The sequence below is a fragment of the Symphalangus syndactylus genome, chromosome 23, assembly GCF_028878055.3.
Source record: "Symphalangus syndactylus isolate Jambi chromosome 23, NHGRI_mSymSyn1-v2.1_pri, whole genome shotgun sequence".
In the NCBI taxonomy this organism is placed as follows: Eukaryota; Metazoa; Chordata; class Mammalia; order Primates; family Hylobatidae; genus Symphalangus; species Symphalangus syndactylus.
Genome location: NC_072445.2, coordinates 59,257,116 through 59,277,765, shown reverse-complemented (window position 1 = coordinate 59,277,765; position 20,650 = coordinate 59,257,116). Strand labels below are relative to the sequence as shown.

At 43.3% G+C, this 20,650-nt stretch overlaps 1 protein-coding gene, 2 long non-coding RNA genes and 1 other non-coding gene across 5 annotated transcripts in view; 3 read left to right on the top strand and 1 right to left on the bottom strand.

The window, feature by feature from the left end:
* The window catches only part of LOC129473320 (uncharacterized), a 164,870-nt gene that overhangs the window by 97,578 nt on the left and 46,642 nt on the right, over positions 1-20,650 (top strand). The gene's annotated exons all lie outside the window — the stretch shown is intronic.
* On the top strand, positions 4,374-6,347 carry LOC134735690 (uncharacterized). The gene is made up of 2 exons (XR_010119063.1): positions 4,374-4,548; positions 4,806-6,347. It is a non-coding gene; the product is annotated as an uncharacterized lncRNA (long non-coding RNA).
* Positions 4,542-4,683, top strand: LOC129473867 (small nucleolar RNA SNORA67). Its single transcript, XR_008654395.2, has one exon. It is a non-coding gene; the product is annotated as a small nucleolar RNA SNORA67 (small nucleolar RNA).
* ADTRP (androgen dependent TFPI regulating protein) overlaps positions 7,641-20,650 on the bottom strand; it is a 76,001-nt gene continuing 62,991 nt past the window's right edge. For both annotated transcript variants that reach the window (XM_055263703.2, XM_063632332.1), the window contains 2 exons: positions 18,153-18,304; positions 7,641-9,271 (listed from right to left, as the gene is read on the bottom strand). In XM_055263703.2, coding sequence (XP_055119678.1) covers positions 9,237-9,271; positions 18,153-18,304 — 187 coding nt within the window. In that variant the 3' untranslated portion in view covers positions 7,641-9,236. The remainder of the gene's footprint in view (positions 9,272-18,152; positions 18,305-20,650) is intronic.

Genomic DNA, 20,650 nt, shown 5'->3' with positions numbered 1-20,650 from the left:
TTAAAGTTATGCTTTCAATCCCATCCCCAATTAAGTGACCACAGAACCATGATTCATGCAGCCGTGGCATTTTCGTTAAGCCCTAGAATGAACGGGTAAGTCTCCCTTTGTCATGGGGTATATAGTCATGCAAATAATCCCTGTCTTCCAGGCTGGGGGTCTAAAATGGTTCCCAAGTGGACTTAGATATGTTCATCTGTGAATTGGAAGGGCATTTTGGAAAGGTTCTTTCCTTCCCCTTGATTTGAGGATTACATGGAAATCCACACTGCTGAGTGGGAAAACTATGAATTGGTGTCCAGCAGTTCTTTTGGCCTCTTCCTCTTAGTTTGGTGATGTGTGAGGGTAATAAAAGGTCGTGATGGCAGGATGAGTCTGGAAAAGGAGAAATACTGGCAGTGATACTGCAATCTGTTTTACAAGAAAGAGAATTTTATTTAACCACATGATTATAAAATTGGCAAAGTTGCTGGATGTGGTGCCTCACGCCTGTAACCCCAGCACTTTGGGAGGCCAGGGTGGGTGGATCTTCTGAGGCCAGGAGTTCGAAACCAGCCTGACCAACATGGTGAAACCCCATCTGTACTAAAAATACAAAATTAGCCGGGAATGGTGGCACACGCCTGTAATCCCAGCTACTCAGGAGGCTGAGGCAGGAGAATCACTTGAACCCAGGAGGCAGAGGTTACAGTAAGCTGAGATCATGCCATTGCACTCCAGCCTGGGCAAGAAGAGCAAAATTCTGTCTCAAAAAAAAAAAAATTGGCAAAGTTGAGTTAATGCATATATATAAAATGACAACATAAGTGCATTTTAGAATATAGTTAGAAAAATTTTCATAAGGAATAAAAATATGTCTAGATTGGGAGTCTTCAAAATCACGTACCAGATTCCTGGCAAGGTATTGTAAAAGTCATACAGTGCATATTTTCCTAACTCTATGTCATCTAACTTCATTATTAGAATCTTAATAAAATTTAGTGTTGAGTGAAAACAAATCCCTAAAGTGTAACCAAATATATTTGCTCAGGCCAGACTTAAGCCTCAGCGGAAGGTTTTGTAAGCTCTTACGGTGGAAGGGATCTTTTTCTTCTTCCTGTTAGCATCTCAGAGGAGCTGAGTCTAGCGGAGCAGCTGCTAACAGAGGAAGCTGGGAAAGCCAGGCTTAGCTTCCCAAAGGAGCGGCAAGATGAAAGCATGCAATCCTCCACACAGGCCTGCAAATGCCAGGTGGATGACCACCATGTCCTTACCCTCAGGCCATGGCATGCATATGGCCAGGGACATACACTTAGTAGGTATTTTATAATGATTTGTATAATGAATGAACGAATCCTTCAGTGTGGTGGAGTATAGTGTTGTCCAACTTACTGAACTAAGTTGAACTCTATCATTAATATTGTTGGATTAAGAAATTCATTATTTTTAATAACACTATTATTGGATTAAGAAATCAATTTCATGGTCACGACATATTTTAATGGAATAGGAAACAATATCATAGAAAATAAAGGGGCATGTCACTCATATTAAAAGCAGGTATCAGTTTATGAAACTTTTCACACAAATGTGTGTGTTTCTACTGGGTTATGATATAAAATGTATTCTGAGGGTATCGCTTAAGAAAGATTGAGCACTGTTGGTAGAGTGGAAACTATTTGAGGCATTTGGGTCAGATAGATCTTGATTTGAGTTCCAATGCCACTGTCAGACACTGAGCATGTTACTTAAATCCATCTGAGCATCACATATGCATTTAAAGTCAACCATATAGTATGCACTGTGCTCGATGAGGGAGATACAGTGGTGAGTAGGACATACTCTTGCCCTCAAAGAAACACAAAATGTGCCCTTCATAAGTGTCCACCTGTGTTCAACACTTCAGGATCTCTGTGACTTGTTGGTAAGACAGATGTCTGGATAAAAAGAGATCTTGGAGAAGCTCAGCACTGCTTGAGGTTCTTCAGGAGCCAAAGGGATCCTAATTTTTTCTTTGCTCTGTCTTCTTTCTTCTTAAGCATGGCAACAACTCATAGGTAGTAAAAGCTGTGGTACTCATGCATTTTGAGGGAAATTTGAGAAATATCAATACCCAAAGCTTCTACCATGATGCCATTCATGTTATCCAGTCTTTGTTTCCAGAATCATCATAGGACCCTGATGATAGTAGCACCAACTCTCAAACATAAATTCAAGAAAATGAAAAAGTGGCATTGGATATCTACACGGAACTTCAGAAATACAACACACACACACACACACACACACACACACTCATACACACAAACTCATGAGCAATCATATTAATTTGAACAACAACAAAAACCATGACGTTGAAATTTGGAAGATGCAGAACCTAAGAGTCCAAGAAAGATTAATTTATGCTACCAACAAACACACATTTAAATTGTGGGCAAAAAGCATGGTGGCAACGCAACACTACTCTCTCAAGACACAAAGCAGGCCAGACGTGGTGGCCCACGCGTGTAATCTCAGCACTTTGGGAGGCTGAGGCAAGCAGATTGCTTGAGGCCAACAGTTCAAGACCAGCCTGGCCAATATGGTGAAAACCTGTCTCTACTAAAAATACAAAAACTATCTGGGCATGATGGCACATGCCTGTAATTCCATCCTCTTGGGAGGCTGAAGCATGAGAATTGCTTGAACTTGGGAGGCAGACGTTGCAGTGAGCCGAGATTGCACCACTGCACTCCAGCTTGGGTGACAGAATGAGACTCTGGCTCAAAAAATAAATAAATAAGTAAGAGACATAAAGCAAGTTTAAATTCCTGTAGTGCCAGCCAGATAATCAAGGCTGGAAATAGGGTGGCACATCACAGCTATGTCCCCTCTGTCCACCCCTCCAAGGGCACGCAGAATTTGGTTGACCTATCAGCTGCCAAAATCATGAACCAGCTTCATTTTGGGGTGCTCTACCCATCAAGTAGCTCTCTCAGGGAGGGGTGCAGAACAATTATAACGTGCATCTCTTGGCAACTCACATGGTGAAAAATTATGAACTACGCAAGTTTTGTCCTTGGAGTCTACAGCTGACCCTTCGCACCTGTTCCTTTACTAACAATATCCTCATTTTCACTCTGCCAAGCGCACCCTCCCCCACATTAAAACTTGCTTTCAAATCATCAAATATCCTTCACTGAGAATTGAATATGCATGAGTTTCATAGGTCACTTCTTTCAGAAGTATTTATATGTTAAATCTGGCTCTCCATATGAAATGGGCGGCTTTATTGGTGAAAGAATTTTTTTGTACATTAGCAAGATATTTAGGGTGGCAGTGAGAACAGAGGCCCTTTTCATGGCCCCGAAATAACTACACCATGCAAGAGGCTGACGACATCATGGTAATGATGATGTGCTAGTCAGACTAGACTGGGCCTTAACGATAAACACTTGCCGTCTGTCAGGAAGGGGTGAGAAGTCACCTAAGGTAAAATGAATGATGATGTAAACAAGGTTTGTCTTCAACATCCCCCCACTTCCTGTTTAAGGATCAGCCTTCCTGACTCGGACCCTAGTAGCCCATAGGCTCTCCTTTGAGTCATCAGGGCCATCTAATCGTCCATTCTAGAGCTTCCCTGCATGCAAGCTGTTTATCCTCCAGGCCATTCCTCCTCTCCTTCTCCTTTTCATCAAAGGTATCTGCTATGCGTCCTATTCTATCAATGTTCATTCACTACCAGTCCACATGAAACTGTAATTTGCTCGTCACTGTAAATAGAACTGTGGTATGTAAGATGGAGAGAATATCTGAAATGAAACAATAACTCTGATGTTCAGACTCTCAGCTTCCAGGGAAGCCTAGGGTGGAAGATAACTGGTGGTGATGCCTGTAAGGTTAAGAAGCTATAAGGAATCCTCAAGTCCGTCTGTATTTTTGAGTACTTTCTAATGGTGCAGAGTTAGGCTTTGTTGGAGATATAAAGAGGTAGACATGGCCCCTCGTCCCAGGAGTTTGCAATCAAGCAGGTGGGATGGTGAATTAGGCCATCTTGCATTGCTATAAAGAAATATCTGAAGCTGGGTAATTTATAAAGAAAAGAGATTTGATTGGCTCACAGTTCTGCAGGCTTTACAGGAAGAATGGTGCTGGCATCTCCTGGGCTTCTGGGGAGGCCTCAGGAAGCTTACAATCACGGCAGAAGGTGAAGTGGGAGCAGGCATGTTATATAGTGAGAACAGGAGCAAGAGACATGGGGGGAGGAGGTGCCACACACTTCTAGACAACCAGATCTCGCCAGAACTCACTATGGTGAGGTCAGCCCCAAGAAGATCGCATTAAATCATTCATGAGAAATCCCCTCCCATGATCCAAACCCCTCCCACCAGGCCCCACCTCCAACACGGGGGATCATGATTCAACATGAGATTTTGAGGAGACAACACCCAAACTGTATCAGACGGAGATCTTGGGAGCCAGGCACTTGCATCCACTGCTTTAAATAATCTATTTAATTGTGGTGGTATCATTATCTAACTTTGCAGACAAGGAACCAAGGCTCAGAGGAGTAAACTATTTTTATCCAAGGTGAGTCTCTCTCCAAGGGGCTGACTAGTGCCCCTCTTAGGACAGAGGCAAGTTGGAATAAAATCTGACATGCCTAAGGTCTTTAAGGAACAGGAGATGCTTACTACTTTTGCGTTCCTTTGCCGGCCTACATAGCATACTTAAGCTCCTTCTGGATAGACTGTGTCCTCTTATTCACATGCTGAAGTTGTTATACACTTTTAAACCAATAATAAGTGAATAATACATTTTTCTAAAAAGTAACTGATTTTCTCTAGGTTCAATATAGATAGCCAGCCATGGGAGTCAGAAGTTGAACTCAGATCTGGTCTGGTTCTGAAGCCTCTCTTCTTTCCAGCTGTGAGACAAAGGAGCAAATATGAGAAGCGCCTTTTGCTCACTTCTGCTTGCCAGCAGAATTTCACAAAAGCCCTGGACTGTGAAGATGTTTGGAGAGATGCTTTGAAGACGAAATCTTTAACAGGGTTAGTGTTTATACCTCTGTAATCTACAAGCAGATGCACTCTTACACCCAAGCCTTGATGGGATTCTGCTGCGATGGAACTTCTGAGCAAATTTGATGTGATTGTGCAGGTACTGAACCTCCACTTCCTGTCTGTAAGCAGTGGGCTGAAATCCTGGGCTGGAGCGGTCTCATAGGATCTCTCTGAAAGGCTGTTCCCAGGCTGTAGGCCTTGGTCTGTAGTCCTCAGTAAGACTTCTGAATACAACTAGCTTTAATTCTTTAAAAGCTTGACTGTTTTCTTTAGTCAGCATGGCATTCCATACCATTGCAGAAACAGAAGCCAGGGGGATACGTGAAGGAGAGAGCAATGGCATAGTGTGTGGAGCTGATTAGCTATTAACTAGCAGAGTTGAGAGAAGGCAGCCGGCCAAATGTCCTGGAGGGGCAAGGAAAAACTTTTTAGAGAGTTGGAAAGTGGCACTCCAGTGAGGTCTGAAGCCATGAAGGTTGACTTATTTATTCCACAGTAGCTAGAAGAAGAGGGGTCTTTCTAGAGAGTGTGACCAGTTTAAGCAAAGGCTTGGGAGGAGGAATAAAAATGTGCTGGAAGTGGGAAAAGGGAGCTGGTTAAGGGGCTGAAAGTTATTCCTTGCGGATCACCTTCTCATCACATGCTCTTTGACCTCACTGTAGTTCAATGAAGGGAAAGAAAGTCAAAAGCAGGAGGGAAGTTTCTCTCTAAACAGACAGGGGCTCAGCAAACCCAGCCTTCCCCGCAGTCTTACCTGGAGCCATTGCCTGTGGAAGAGGGTGTTCAGGCCACAGTATCCCAAGGCTGGGGGCACTTTTGCTCAGAAGCCCCCTGTGGTGCTGCTCCTCAAGAGCCTCCTGGGAGGAAGGGCCAGGGAGCCAGGGAGCCAGGCAGGTCTCCCTTCCCCTTCTGGAATCCTGGCCAGTTTCCATGTACATAACCCAGCTTAATCCATAGAAACGGGCTGCAAGGCATGTTCTTTCTCTTTTTTTCCTCTCCAAGACACGGAAACCTTTATTTTCTCCCTACACCACAAACCGGTACTGTTAAATAATATTGGATAATTGCACCTGTCGTACTCCCCATATTGTGCTGAGGAAAAATAATTGCTGGTTTTCTGCTTTGCCGTTTAGCTGTGACTCCGTCATTTGACTCGGAGCATGTCATTTTCTCCCATTTTAGACTATGTACAGTCAAACCCTGTGAAAGGACTCACAGATAGCGGCCCTGCGTGTGTGAGTGGGCGCGGGCCTCATTCAGCAACGATTTCTAATTTATACAGCATTGAAAATCCACAGCTATAAATAAACAGTTCTGACTGGCTTTGCTGCCTACTCAAATGCTTTATTAAAAAAAAAAAAAAAAAAAAGTCACCAGCAACTGCATAAGAAAGGAAAACAAGAATGTCTGGATGTGGATTCCGGCTTCTGAATCCTGGGCTTGGGAGCGGGGATGCCCCACCTTGGGACCGACTCAGTGCTCAGCCCCTCCAGTTTTTGGAAGGCCTGGCCTCATCACTCCTCGCTCCTCGCTCAGCCCCTCACGCTCCCCACGTGTGGGTGCAATGTGTTTGGGGATTACAGTATATGAAACTGGCTTCCTGTTATGACAAGTATTGCAAGTGAGTAGGTGTGGAGGAGCTGAAAATAGCTTAAGAAATGTAGGACCCTTCTGGGGAGAGAATGGGGTTAAGGCATTGTTTAGGCAACAAGACAAGTCTTCTACCCAAATTCAAAATTGATTTCAAATGTGAGACAGCAACACTGGAACAGAAGCACGAGTATAGGCCAGTCCCTGGGGTAGTGGTGGCGGTGTCCTTCCTGCTCCTGTAATGGGGACAGTTTCTACTAATTTGGGATCTCTTGACCACCTTCTTTCGTCCAGCTCTGCAAGATGTGGACACATTTTTGTTTTGTTTTTTAAATAAAGGTTTTTGGATGACCCGGTAGTGCTTTGCTCTGTAAGAAAGAGGGAGGAAAGTGGGCCCAGGAGTCACTATCTGTGTGACCTTGGACTTGTCATTTCCCTGCTCTGAACGCAGAGATGTGCTGGAGCCAGTTTGCACAGGCTCTTGAGTACTAAGTGGTTGTCCACATCTCTTCCCAACTCTACATTCAGCAACATGCTGCCAGCTTGAAAAAGGCCATGGTGAGAGTGTTTCCACCACGGAAATGAGCACACATTATCAATCAGAGCCTGACATCTTTTCCCCAGAGAGCTGGTTGTTAAACATTTCCCAGCACACCACCGTCAGAAACTCAGTTTGCTCATTTGTAAAATGAGAACGTAACTCATCTCCTACTTACAAAGTTTCCGTGGGCTAAAATAAGTGGGAGTGGTGATAAATTACTTGATACTATACAAATATTGCTGGTATCATCATGTGGTTGCTATAGTTGTCATTTTCTATTAAGGGCCTAACATAGTGCTACACAATCTGCAAACACCATATACCTTTTAGCAAATGTTTAATCAGTGTGTTATTGTTTTGTTGTTTATCTTTTCTTAAGCTACTGCAGCACCGAGCATGCCCTTGTGTGCTTAGGCATGTGCTCAATGGGAAATGGTTCCGAGACATTTCTAGTGTTGGAAGAGATATTGCACAATGGCCAGGCATGCTGCAATCAAGGTTTAATTTGGTCCTAGGGTCAGTAAAGCCACAAATAGAAATTTGCAGGCTCATCCCCACCAAGAACTTACTGTGACCGAGAGTTACACAGCCCGAGTCACCTCTGGGGTGTGGGAAATTTGGGTGATCCCCGAGGGCTTCACGTTTGGGTAATTTCCACTGTGGCAACTGCTTCTGAGCTCCCACTGAGACCAGGTGCTTGGAGCAGTGAAGAGGCAGCAGTAGATGTGGGGAAAGAGGTGGTATTCCCAGCTCCATCTGGAAAAGACTTGAGGCCCATACTGACAGAAAAGTAGAAAAAGAAGTGGGGATTAAGCAGGTTTCTTGGTGCCTGTCCTGGTCTTCCCTTGGGCTGCCTTCCTCCCTGAGATATTCTGTCCTCTTCTGTAACCCTTCAAGACCTCTCTTGCTCATTTTTACCAAATTTATCCTATATAATGTTAGGTTAGGTTGGGAAGTCCAAGTCCAATTTCCTTCAGTGTCCACACCCCAACCCATATGAGCCTAGTGACATACTAGTAGACTCAAATATGTTTACCCACCAATAGCCATTTGCCATTTGTGTTCTTTAAAAAATATGCCCACAAATAAAGGCCAGGAAAATAACACTAGGAAAATCACAGCAGGGATCATGAATCCTTGTTAAGCATCTGGAAATCAGCTTTGTTAAACCACACACTAATTCAGAAAAGTGCTTTGTAGCAAATCAATCTCAACAGCCCTTATAATTCTATCACTTCTCATCCAGATTCTTCTGCAAGTAAAATGTATTAATATACCATTTATTTGATGAATTAATCAATGTTCAAATGGAAGAGGTTTTGACAATGTCACTATGTTTGATGTTTATACCCGCCCTGAATGCTTGCTCAGAAGAGAAACAGATTTCTCGGTATTTTTTATAACTTACTTTCCCATTGTCTTCAATTAATTTGCTATTATCCCAAGTAGACAGACAACTTCAGTAGTAGCCATCTCCCTACATTTTTGGATCACTGAAAAAAATGGATGAGCAATCCATGAAAATAACTAGCTTACCGAAATGCTTGTTTTTTAAAGAAAGTTGGGATTATTAAAAAAGAAAAAAAATGGCCCAGGACTGGTAGCTAGGAGATCTGAGAGAGAGAAGTTATTGCCTTGGTTCTGACACTAAGTAACCCTTTTGCCTTGTGCAGGTTAACTTCTCATCTAGGTCCTCAGCATCCTTCTCTGTAAACTGAAGAGTTTAAATGACTCTAAGTTCCTCTCTCTCTCTAGATGTTCTCTAACACCAAGTTTATATAAGTTTCTTTGGCCAGATTTTAACCAGAGACCATCCTCCATGAAGGTCAAAGGTAATTAATTCTGAGATGGCAGGAGTTGTTTTTGGCATGTGGAGTCAATCTTTCAAAAAACCAAGAGTTCTCAAGTTAAGCTGCCTTCACGAACCTCTTCTTAAATTTAAGTCTCACTCTCTGTCCCTCCTACTTTCCTATGTTGCTCCACCACCTCCCTCCACCAGAAAAAAAAAAAAAAAAAAAAAAAAAAAAAAGAAAAATCTCTTGTGTTTTCTTCCTTCTTAGTTCTTGGAAAATGGTGTGCAATCACTTCCTCTTCTTCCGTGGCTGCCTCATGTCACCTGTACAAACAAGAACAGAGACAGACCTCAGGCTTCAGGCTTTCCCTAATGGGTATTTTTGTTGTGGGCAGAGATTCACTCTGACTTGGGGCAGTGGAAAGTTTAACACACTTTTCCCAAGGTGACAAGATACAGTTTAAGGAGTTATGAAAAGCAGCTGCCACGATGACAGGGGCAGAGAACAACTCTGCTGTCCTCCCTCAGTGCTGGGTTCACAGTTAGCCAGGCACCCACGATGCTATTTGCCTTCAGGTACTCTGCACAGCAAAGAGAAGGCATATTGCTGTGGCTCTGAGTGAGTGTTTGCAGGCTACACACAATCCATCAGCAAACTTTGAGACTTTGCAGATGGAGATGAAGAGACCACATCAAATTAGAGAGGAAATAGAAGGGTGGATGTTCACCTAATTGGGGTCATTCTGTGACCTCTTAGCAAATGAATTCATCAGCCTGGTGGAAAAGTACTGGCATCTGGATTAGGTTTGAGTAAGCTCATTAGAGGGGCATTATTCTACTGAAATTATAGCATTAGATTTGTAGAATGACTTCCATTCAGCCAACAAGTTGGTACTCCATATTTAATGATCATAAATCTTTGTGTAAGCTCTGCAATTTATGAAATTTCATTAGCTCATTATCCTTTGTGCTTGTTGCCAAATACTGTCAATGCTACTTTAAAAACTTCTCCTCCATTCCAGAACTTACAGCCCTGGTAGTTCTGGCTTGATATTCCTGCAGCAAATCCATGCTCCTAATTCCATGGTTCACCCTTCAAACCCTGCCACCTTCATCAATTCTATCCTTAACAGTAAACACTAGATATCTTATACTCATTCCATTCTGCTGGAACTCCACTTCTTAGAGGCTATCATGACTGGTGACTTGAAGTCCTGTTTGTGGCCCCTTAATCACACTGATTTCCTAGGATGGCCACCTCTTGATCATGCAGTCCTCATGGCTATCCTTGCATTCATCTCATGCAAAATTTTCAAGATCAAAACTCTCTCCTCTTCGTCTGCTCCTCATCAATCTAAACTACCCAAGTTACTTCAGCCGAGGCTTATTGTTTATCAAGCTTTATGGGTTTCATGTTGTTTTCATTGGTGTGTCTACTTCTTTCTCTTCTGTTTTTCCTTTTTTTTTTTCTTTTGAGACAAGGTCTTTGCCCAGGCTGGAATACAGTGGCACAATCTCAGCTCACTGCGGCCTTGAACTCCTGGGCTGGAGTCCTCCAACCTCAGTCTCCTGACTAGTTGGCACTAGAGGTGCACACCACCATGCCCAGCTTTTTTTTTCTTTTTGCTTTTTTATTAGATACAGGGTCTCACTATGTTGCTCAGGATGATCTTGAACTCCTGGCCTCACCACAAGAGATCCTCCCATCTCAGCCTCCCACAGTGCTAGGATTACAGGCAAGAGCCACCACCCTTGGCCTTATTTTCCATTTTTGATGTGAGTTCTCTCATCCCTAGTTAGGCCTTCTCTACATTAGGTCTATAAGTACAAGCACAGTACCTCCTTTTTCTGTAGAGTATACTCTGGGCCTTTAACGAATTCTTTTTCAATTAAATAACCAGCTCACATACAAGAGGGACAATATAAACTTGGTCAATATAAACTTCTCAAATTTCTACCCCTGCAGTCACTCTGAGGATTCCTAAAACTTTCTTTTATCCATGTTGTTTACCAATCCCCAGGCCCTCAAGCCTAACTGTAATCATAACCTCAGTCCTTCCACCCCAAGTGTCAAGGACTGAAGACTCCCTTCTCCATTTAAGAAATGCAACAGAACACGAAGGTCTGGAGAAAAGCCTCCCAGGAGCAGACGTGGTGGTGTGAAGCTCTGCTGGGGGAGGAGAGCAGGTGGCTCCTTCCATTGGATTAGAGTCCTCTGTCCAAAACCAAGTAGCTAGGAGGAACACTCAGAAATGCCCACATACCCATCCACATGCTAGAGAAGGCACTGTTCCCAAATAGGTCTCTGTGGTGCTCCCAAAGTCATTTTATTCTGTAGGGACTCACATGGTGTGAACATTGCAAAAATCATGTTTCTTTTTGCTTCTAGCAGCTGGGAATGGCGAGTGGGGTCTTAGTCTTGAATTCTCACAGAGCTAAGCAGTTTCTAGGCTTCTTTAAATCTTCAAAATTTATCTCTGACCATGCTTTTTTTCTTTTTCTTTTCTTTTTTCTTTTTTTTTTTTTTTTTTTGAGACAGGGTCTTCCTCTGTCACCCAGGCTGGACGGCAGTGGTATGATCTTGGCTCACTGCAACCTCTGCCTCCCAGATTCAAGCGTTTCTCCCACCTCTCAGCCTCCTGAGTAGCTGGGACTACAGGTGTGTGCCACCACACCTAGCTATTTTTTTTTTTTTTTTTTTTGTATTTTTAGTAGAGATGGGGTTTCACCATGTAGGCCAGGCTGCTCTTGAACTCCTGAGTTCAAGTGATCCACCCGCCTTGGCCTCCCAAAGTGCTGGGATTACAGGTGTGAGCCACTGCACCCAGCCCTCTGACCATGTTTCTATAATGCATAGCTGGAAATAAGGAAACTGTTGACTTAATAATAGATCATATATCTTACCCAAACCAAATTCACAAAATGGATTTTAAGTTGTAATTGAAAAATTATGTTTATTGTAAATACTTTCTTGATTGAGAAGCATTTTTCCCTGTCAAAAGTATCCTAGTTGGCAGATAGGAAGTTAGATTCACCCCGACTTGTTTTATTCCTTTAACTGCTGTCATATAGTACCAAGGGCTAGAAATATTTTTATAGCCCTGATATTTCGCCTGATATTCTTGACCAGTTGGTGCTTGGCTGGTGACTTCCAATCGGGCCACTGGAAGCACAGATTCCAACTGTGTCTCAGGAATTCAGAAGCAGAGATTCCAACAGATTCTAGCCTCCATCTTTGCAAGATCTGAACAGAAACTGCAGGCATGGCCAAGAAATTATTGTTTCAATCAACATCACCATAAATACCATATATAATTATATGCCTTATTATTCCAATAGTTAGAACTCAGGATAAATTAAAACATAGTATTCTCAAAGATTTACACCTGTGTATCTACAACCACCAAAATGAAGGCCAGGAATTGAAAATTTGAAGAACATTTGCCTCGTTTCAGTGGGCTGACGGAGAAAAGGGCAAGAAGATTGATGGTTGGGGGGATAGCAGGTGTTAGAGAAGTGAGGTCTGAGCACTGATAATCCTATGTTCACACCGCAGAAGTCCAGGGAGGACAGGGAGCTGAGGGCTGGCTGGAGAAACTCCTGTGGGAAAGAGGCTGAGGAAGAGGCAGGGAGGCTAATCCAGAGCGGGCTCTTTTTGAGTTTAGGGAGATGAAGTTAGGACAAGAAAGGCAAAATGGAGATAAATTTTTGTCATTGACTAAATGCTGCCCCAGCGGGACCATGCTTTAGAAGTACCTGTGGAGTCATCACATGATAAAATTCTTTTGTTATGGAATAAGCAGAGTTAAGACAAACCTCATCTAATTCCTTCATGAATAAAACAAGGAGGTGGACTAGATGGCCTCTAGGCAGCTTTCATCAAGAAAATCTGCCTTTTAAAAAACCTGGTTTATGGCAAATAATATTAAAAGAAAGTTTCCATGTCATTCTGTCGAAGACACTCCCAGCGCCACTTGGCCAGGCTGGAATTTTCAGCTTACAGTCTGTCCTTAGGATGAGAAGGACATATGGTCTTAGGGGCCCCGACAAAGGACAGCCTGACTCCTGGCATGTGTCCATCAGAGGCATAGGGAGAGGGGTCGCAGGCCCTGGGTAAGCTGACTGTCTCTCCAACCACCCCCACATAGCAGAGGCCCTGCCATTTGGGCCTGGCGGTGCTTAGCCCCTTTCTGTGCCCCGTATCTCTTGTGGGATGATTTTCTCTTCCTGAGGAGCTTGTGTGCTGGTGTCAGCATCCTTGTGTGCTATTAATCATCAAGGAAAAAAAGAAAATTAAGCACGTAAGGAGCAGAGAAGGGAGCCTTTGATAGGATGTCCTGATTGCCTCTTGCCCCCAGTCAATGTGGAAGAGAGCCTGCCCTGGGCATGCCTGGGTGTTCAGTCATGCTCATGGTGAGCCAAGCTCTCAATGTCTTGCCAGAGACAGCTTCCCCCATCGGCTTCTATCATGGTTTGAAGTTAACGTTCCATCTAACTCCTCCCAAAAAGTAGAAATTGAATCTTTCTGGGGGGATGACTGGTCCCAGTAACTGACTCTGTGCTTGCCCAACCCTTTGCCTCATGACAGAGAAAGGCTAGCCCAGGGCAGGGAGTGAGATGGTGACAGGTCAGGCCAGGTGGCCCTGAGGAACCTCTTGTGAGCTTTTTGAGCCTCAGTGCATTCTTGAAGGACCTTCCTGTGGGCCATGACAACACTTGCCTCCTTGACGCTCAAAGCCAGTTCCCTGCAACTGAGTGCCCTGGGAGGACCTCATCATACACTTTCCAAGTTAACACGGGATTCCCAGTATGGTTTCTGCTTGCTGTCCTTCTTGCTCTCTTGTCCATATTCACCCACTGATGTGGCACAGGAGGAGGGAGAAAGTGAGTAGATGTTCAGCTATTGTGACCATCACCACCAATACCCTTCTTAGTCAAGCAGCCCACTCAGGAGAGCACCACACTGCACAAGGATGCCATAGACAGAATTATCCACACTGGGAGGAGTCCAGGGTCCTGAGATGTAATGGAGCCTTGTCCTCAGAACAGCAGCATCAGTATATCTGGAGTATGCATTAGAAGGGCAGAATCTCAAACTGCATCCCAGATCCACTAAATCAGAATCCACACTTTAACAAGATCTATGGGTTCCCCAAGATCCTCATTTTGATGAGAATCAGAGGCCTATCCAGGTTTGAGAAGGATTGCTCTGTAATGGCGGTCCTGGATCCTGATTGCAAGTTAAAATAACTGAGAAGCTTTAAAAAATACCCATGTCACATCACCATCTCTAGAGATATGGATCTAATTGGTCTATGGCAGACCTGGGAATTATTATTTTTTAAACTTCCCTAGTGTTTCTGTGATGTAAAAAGCCAAGGTGGAGAACTACTGCTAGAGAGATACTGTCATACTGTCATGTTGAATGGGTCTTGACTGATACTTCGCCTGATATTCTTGACCATTTGGTGCTTGGCTGGTGACTTCGAATCAGGCCACTGGAAGCAGAGATTCCAATTGTGTCTCAGGATTTCAGAAGCAGAGATTCCAACAGATTCTAGCCTCCAATAGCTTGACCTCCTATTCGCTGTAAGTACCTGAGGACGTGCGTCATCTCTGTCCATCTGCTGTCAGGTAGCTGTTACCTTTAATCACTTGCAGCTGGGAAACTGGTAATTTATACATCAACTCAAAGGGGAGAATGAGGGAGAATAAGATGACCAGCAGCAGTGACTAACTCTGTATGCCAGGTCCTGCTGTAGGCACTAGATCCTCAGCAAGTCATCTGAGGTTCTCCGTGAGTCCAGGAGGAGGCCACTAGCATTATCTCCACTAGGACAAGAGAAAGCTGGGGCACAGAGACCTTCAGTGTCTTACTCAGTGTCACAGCTACAAGTGGCAGGGCCAAGATAGAAACTGAGGCAGTTTGGCACCAGAACTTTTCTTCTAACGACAGCCCCCGACTTCCTCCCTAAAGCATTCATTTGAATTTCTCCTGTCATCAAAGGGGGCTCAGGCTGTGGAAGGAGGGAAAACATAGGCTTAGCTCTGGCTTTGGACAGAATATGTGGCTATCTATAAGTTTCCAGAACCGAAGATCTGGAGAAAGTCTCACAGGTAGGGGAACCAGACAACCGAGTGCCCAAGCCTAGACGATATTAAACCTTATGAATACTGGCATAGCAGGAATAGACAGGGATCATCTCAGGCCACCTGGGCTTGGTGGTCACTCTACTTAGAGGCTGTCTGATCACTGAGGAATTGAAGTGCATTGCCATAGAATACATGGTCGGTTTGCGGCCAGGTGAGGGACATACCCTTTGTTTCTGTTTTTGAGACAGAGTCTTGCTCTGTCGCCCAGGCTAGAGTGCAGGGGCGTGATCTTGGCTCACTGCAAGCTCCGCCTCCCGGGTTCACGCCATTCTCCTGCCTCAGCCTCCCGAGTAGCTGGGACTACAGGCGCCCGCCACCACGCCCAGCTAATTTTTTGTATTTTTAGTAGAGACAGGGTTTCACCATGTTAGCCAGGATGGTCTTGATCTACCCTGGCTTTCTTGATTCCTATTCCAGCGCTCTTTCCCCTGTTTAATACTTTCTGCTCTAACATGCATGTCTTCAACAACTCTCTAACTGATATGCCTTGTCATCACCCTCCTATACTCCGTCAACACCCTGCCCAATACTCTACAGCCATTAGAGTCACTCCTTATCTGCCGTATCCAGAGCACCTTTGCAAAAAGTTGTACTTTACACCTAGGGAAAAAGGCCCTTGGATATTCTATTGTCTGCACTGATTGAGGCAATGAGAAAGCTAATGGAAATAGGGGATTTTAAGATGAACAAAACATACTCCTAATCCATAAGACACTCGAGGTCTAGTGGGAAAAACTAATCCCTAAAGCAGTAGTGAAACAGCAGTCATGATAAACTGGTAAGTCTGGTGACTGGGAGATAAAGGGGGAAGCACAGGGAAGGACATGAAGTCCAACCTGGGCTGACCAGGGAAGGCTTCCTGGAAGAGGCGAGTGTTGAAATGAATATGAGCCAGGCAAAGACTGGAGGATAGGAGAGACAGAATCCTGTGGACGTAAGAAACAACATCAACATAGAGAGAAAACCAGCAGTTTAGTGCCACTAGGGCACAAATATAGAAGAGCAAAAGCCAAAGCAGGGACTGGGTCACAGGGGCCCTTGTGTGTCATTCCAAGGGTGTGGACTTTCTTCAGTAAATTGGGGGAAGCTTTAAAGTGTTTTCAGTAGAATAGGACTTGGGGAAATGTGTTCACTTAGGTTATTTAGCTTTCAGCAATGTAAAAGTGTTCACTGCATTGCAACTTTAACGAATCTAATTTTTCTTTAATTCTTATTAAATTATTTATCATTAATAAAGATCTGTTCAAGATTTAATACATTTCTGATCTTATTCTGATGTTAAATAGGACCTTTTACCCATTCTCTTCTTTAAAAAGTTAAAAATCTAGAAAGACCTCGAGAGGTAAGTACAGTCATTTACAATCGTCTCTTTCACTTACTTGAAAACTTGCATGTACATGAGGTAATTGAGGGTCCATATGATGCCAGCTTATCTGTTTATTGGGACCTAATTATAGTTAAAAATTGGATGCAGTACTTAAACAATGAGGCTTGTTAAGAACGTTGTGTTGAGAATAGTAATTTCAATAATAATAAATATGATGATAATTTTGTTTTTTAATTCAATGGATGTTTAAAATTCACCGTAGAGTAACAATTTAAAAATTAACTCAATACATTATTGAACTCAATACAATTGATTTTAAAAGTTATTGTTCTCTAATCTCTAATTAATCTAGTTTTTCTCTGTACTTCTTTCATCTTAAAGCTTCTTTAAACATATATATATATAGAGAGAGAGAGATTTGGGGAAGGCATCAGACATCTTTACCCAGAACTTCAAGGAGTCAAAACTAGTTAGAATTATATGTCAACACATCTGAAATGTCAACACATTTTTTTTTTTTGTGATAATTTTCTGTGATTTGGAATCCTGATTGGGAAGTAATTTTTAGTATTCCATTTTTTTAAGTGTTTGCTTTCAAAGAGAATTTTGCCCTTGAGAGTTTCTTAAACCAGTCAAATTCTCCAAGAGTAGAAAACATGTGATACATCCAAGATGCATGCTTATTTCTCCAGGGTCTCAGCTTCCTCTCAGAAACGCACACTCTGGTACTGAACCTTCTGAAACTGTCAGGTTTTTTTTTGCATACACGGGCTTATGTTTTCACACCAGTTCATAGATTGGGCGGAAGATGGCACTTCTGCCATCTCTATTTTGATAGAACAGAATGGCTTGTGGGCGAGTGATGTGGGGGACTGGGTGTGACTCTTTGCCTTCCTTATATACAGAATCAGGGTAGAATTCCTGCGCTTCTCCTGGGGTAGGGAAGCAAGTCATGGGTGTTTTACAGCCTGACTTTCTGGTAGTTACTTTTCCAACAATAAAAAAATATTCTGGGGTGGGGTGGGGAGAGAGGAAGCAGGAAGGAGAATGAAATCTTCCATTTTAAAATTAACTAAGTTAAGATGATTATTTTTTCTTAGGAAGAAGCAACAGGATTGTACCCACCTATAATGAGAAAGCTTAACTTACTGACATATTCTCATTGCTGAAGACTCTGTCTGAATGAGGATTTCAATCTCAAGTCTAGGATGTGATTTCATCTGGTAAATGTCTTATGAAAGGCTGAGGAGCAGCCTAATGAGGCACTGCTGAATTGGGAGGAGGTGGGAGGAGCTGAGAGGACTATCTGGACTCACTTCCTTCAAAATGAAACCTTGATGTTTTCAAAGCTTGTGTCCCTGGAGCCCTCACTTGGGTTAGGGGGAGACCCCTGATTTTATTTATTCATGCTAGGGATGGTAATACCTTGTTCTCTAGGTCCTGGGCTTTCTAAAGAAGATTATTTTTAGCTCTAAAGTTAAATGACACATTGTTTGGGGGAGGAGGGGAGATCCTTTGATGGGGTCCTTTAAAAGAGTGCCCCACCCCCAACGCTCTCTTCTTGCCTTGGCAGGACCTCTTGGCAGGACCTGTCTGAGTACTTTGGACAAAGACAGTAAGCATCATTGCTTCTGTTTGGGGCTAGTGTTTCTTTCTGTTTCCAGGTGAAGGGGAGGGGCGGGCACGGAAGAAGCGCATCTGTAGCTAAGAAAGAAATACACTGACCCCATTTCCAGTGGTTGAGCTTCTCTCCAAGTAGGTAGATACTGGTGATGAAGACGTAGCTGAGAGAGAAGAAAGCTGCTAGACCCACGGGGCTGAGTTTGGCAAACACAGGATACACCCAGGTAGCAGTCTCAAAGTAGAGCCATAGGATGCTGCAGGAAATAAGAAGTCATGGTGGTTAGAGCAGGAGGAGAAAAACAAGCCATTTTCTCATCAGGATTAATGAGGTACTGGAAGCCAGGCAGGGGAAAAGAACCCATCAGGGACGTTTGTCAACGCTGTAGTATTCCCACAAACCTAAAGAAGTGAGGCTTTCCTGGGTAAATCAACTTGATTCAATAAGACATGCTGTTTGGTGGGCTGGGCTGGGCTGTTTTACCTAATCCATTTAAATTCAACGTTGGTGAAAAAATATAAGAGAACACAGGGCCAGGCACTGTGGCTCATGCCTGTAATCCCAGCACTTTGGGAGGCTGAGGGGGGTGGATCACCTGAGGTCAGGAATTCGAGAGCAGCCTGGCCAACATGGCGAAACCCCGTCTCCACTAAAAATACAAAAAATTAAGCAGGCATGGTGGCTCAGGCCTGTAATCCCAGCTACTCGGGAGGCTGAGGAAGGAGAATCACTTGAACCTGGGAGGCAGAGGTTGCAGTGATCCAAGATCACGCCACTGCACTCCAGCCTGGGCAACAAGAGTGAAACTTTGTCTCAAAAACAAACAAACAAACAAACAAACAAAAACATAGAACCATTGTTAGCTAAAGAGAGTATGTGGGAACGTGAATGATCCCTTTCCCTGAGACGTATGGCCTGCTGAGACATCGAACTTGCTACTATGGCATTCATTTTGCTGGCTCTGAGCCAGAGAAGTGGGGTTTGCTTTTTTGGATCTAAGAATCAGGTGCAGCTTTCCCTTAGCTCTCCAAGTCTGCTGGGATGAGGGAGCATAGATGGAGCGTTATTGCCCTAACACAATATGCCTAGGATTTAACTGTCGGCCCTGATTTTCACTCATGCATATAGCCATAAATAGAGTGTTAAGCAGTAATGCATGGATTTGCAGGGAGGCTCAGATCTTGCTTATGTGAGGATAGGCTGTAAGTCATTTCTGGAAGCCAAGAGAAGGAAAAGAAATGCTAGGAGAAGAGCCATGGTGTCTAAGTGAAGCCTAAAAATGCAGTTTGCTGGAAACCAACCGCACTGGAAGGTGCCAAAGTCTGAAATAACTTTAAAAAATTAAATGTGGGGAAGCTGATGCATCAGCTACAGTTCATCATTGGTTAGGAGCACAGAATCTGGAACTGGGCTTCTGTGATTCAAATCCTAGCTCTGCCACCTAGTAGCTATGTTACCTCCAGCAATTTCATCAACCTTTCTGTCCCCATCTCCTCAATGTGTAAAGTGAAGATCCAAACAGCATACACCTTCTAAGGCTGTTGTAAAGATTACAGGAGTTGACACATGTAAAAGACATAGAACAGGGCTTGGCACATTGTAATATTTGACAAGAGTTCAAAAGCTTCCATCTTCACTGAGGGATGGCACAATGGGAGTGCTCTCAGAAAGCCTTCTTTGAAGCTGCTGATCTCTTATAACAATTAGGATAGACCAGGTTATGCTTCAAAAACAACATTTAAATTTGAATATCCCACGTTGTCAAAGGAATTCAGATGGAAGAATGAAATTCTGTGCTTAAACTTTCAGAAACCCAAGGGTGATCTCTGTCATTTCAAATACTTGAAGTTTGTTAAATGGTTTGTGGAAGAGTCGAGGGCTATATATTCAGGACCGGGAGTAGGGTGAAGCAAGAGAGGCCCTAGGGTGTAAAACTTAAGGGATCATCTCTGCATCAGAGGACACAATAAACAGTGTGAAAAGGCAATCCATGGAATGGGAAACAATGTTTCTAATCATATCTCTAATAAGAGGTTAATATCCAAAATATGTAAAATATTCCTATAACTCAACAATAACAAAAAACCCAAATAACCCAATTAAAAATGGACAAAGGACTTGAATAGACCTTTTACAGAGAAGATACATAAAAGGCCAACAAATGCATGAAAGGATGTTCAACATCACTAATAACTAGAAGAAATGCAAATCAAAATGACAGTGAGATATTGTCTTACACTCATTAGGATGGATTTTTTTTTTTTTTTTTTTAAAAAAGACAAGATAACAAGTGTTAGTAAGGACATAGAGAAATTAGAACCCTTGTTCATTGTTGGTAGGAATGGAAGATGGTACATCTGCCTTGGAAAACTATATGGTGGTTCCCCCCAAAATTAAAATAGAATTACCATCTGATCCAGCAATTCCACTTCTGGGTACACACCCAAAAGAACTGAAAACATGGCTAACATGGTGAAACACCATCTCTACTAAATATACAAAAAATTAGCCAGGCGTGGTGGCGGGCGCCTGTAGTCCCAGCTACTTGGGAGGCTGAGGGCAGGAGAATGGCATGAACCTGGGAGTTGGAGCTTGCAGTGAG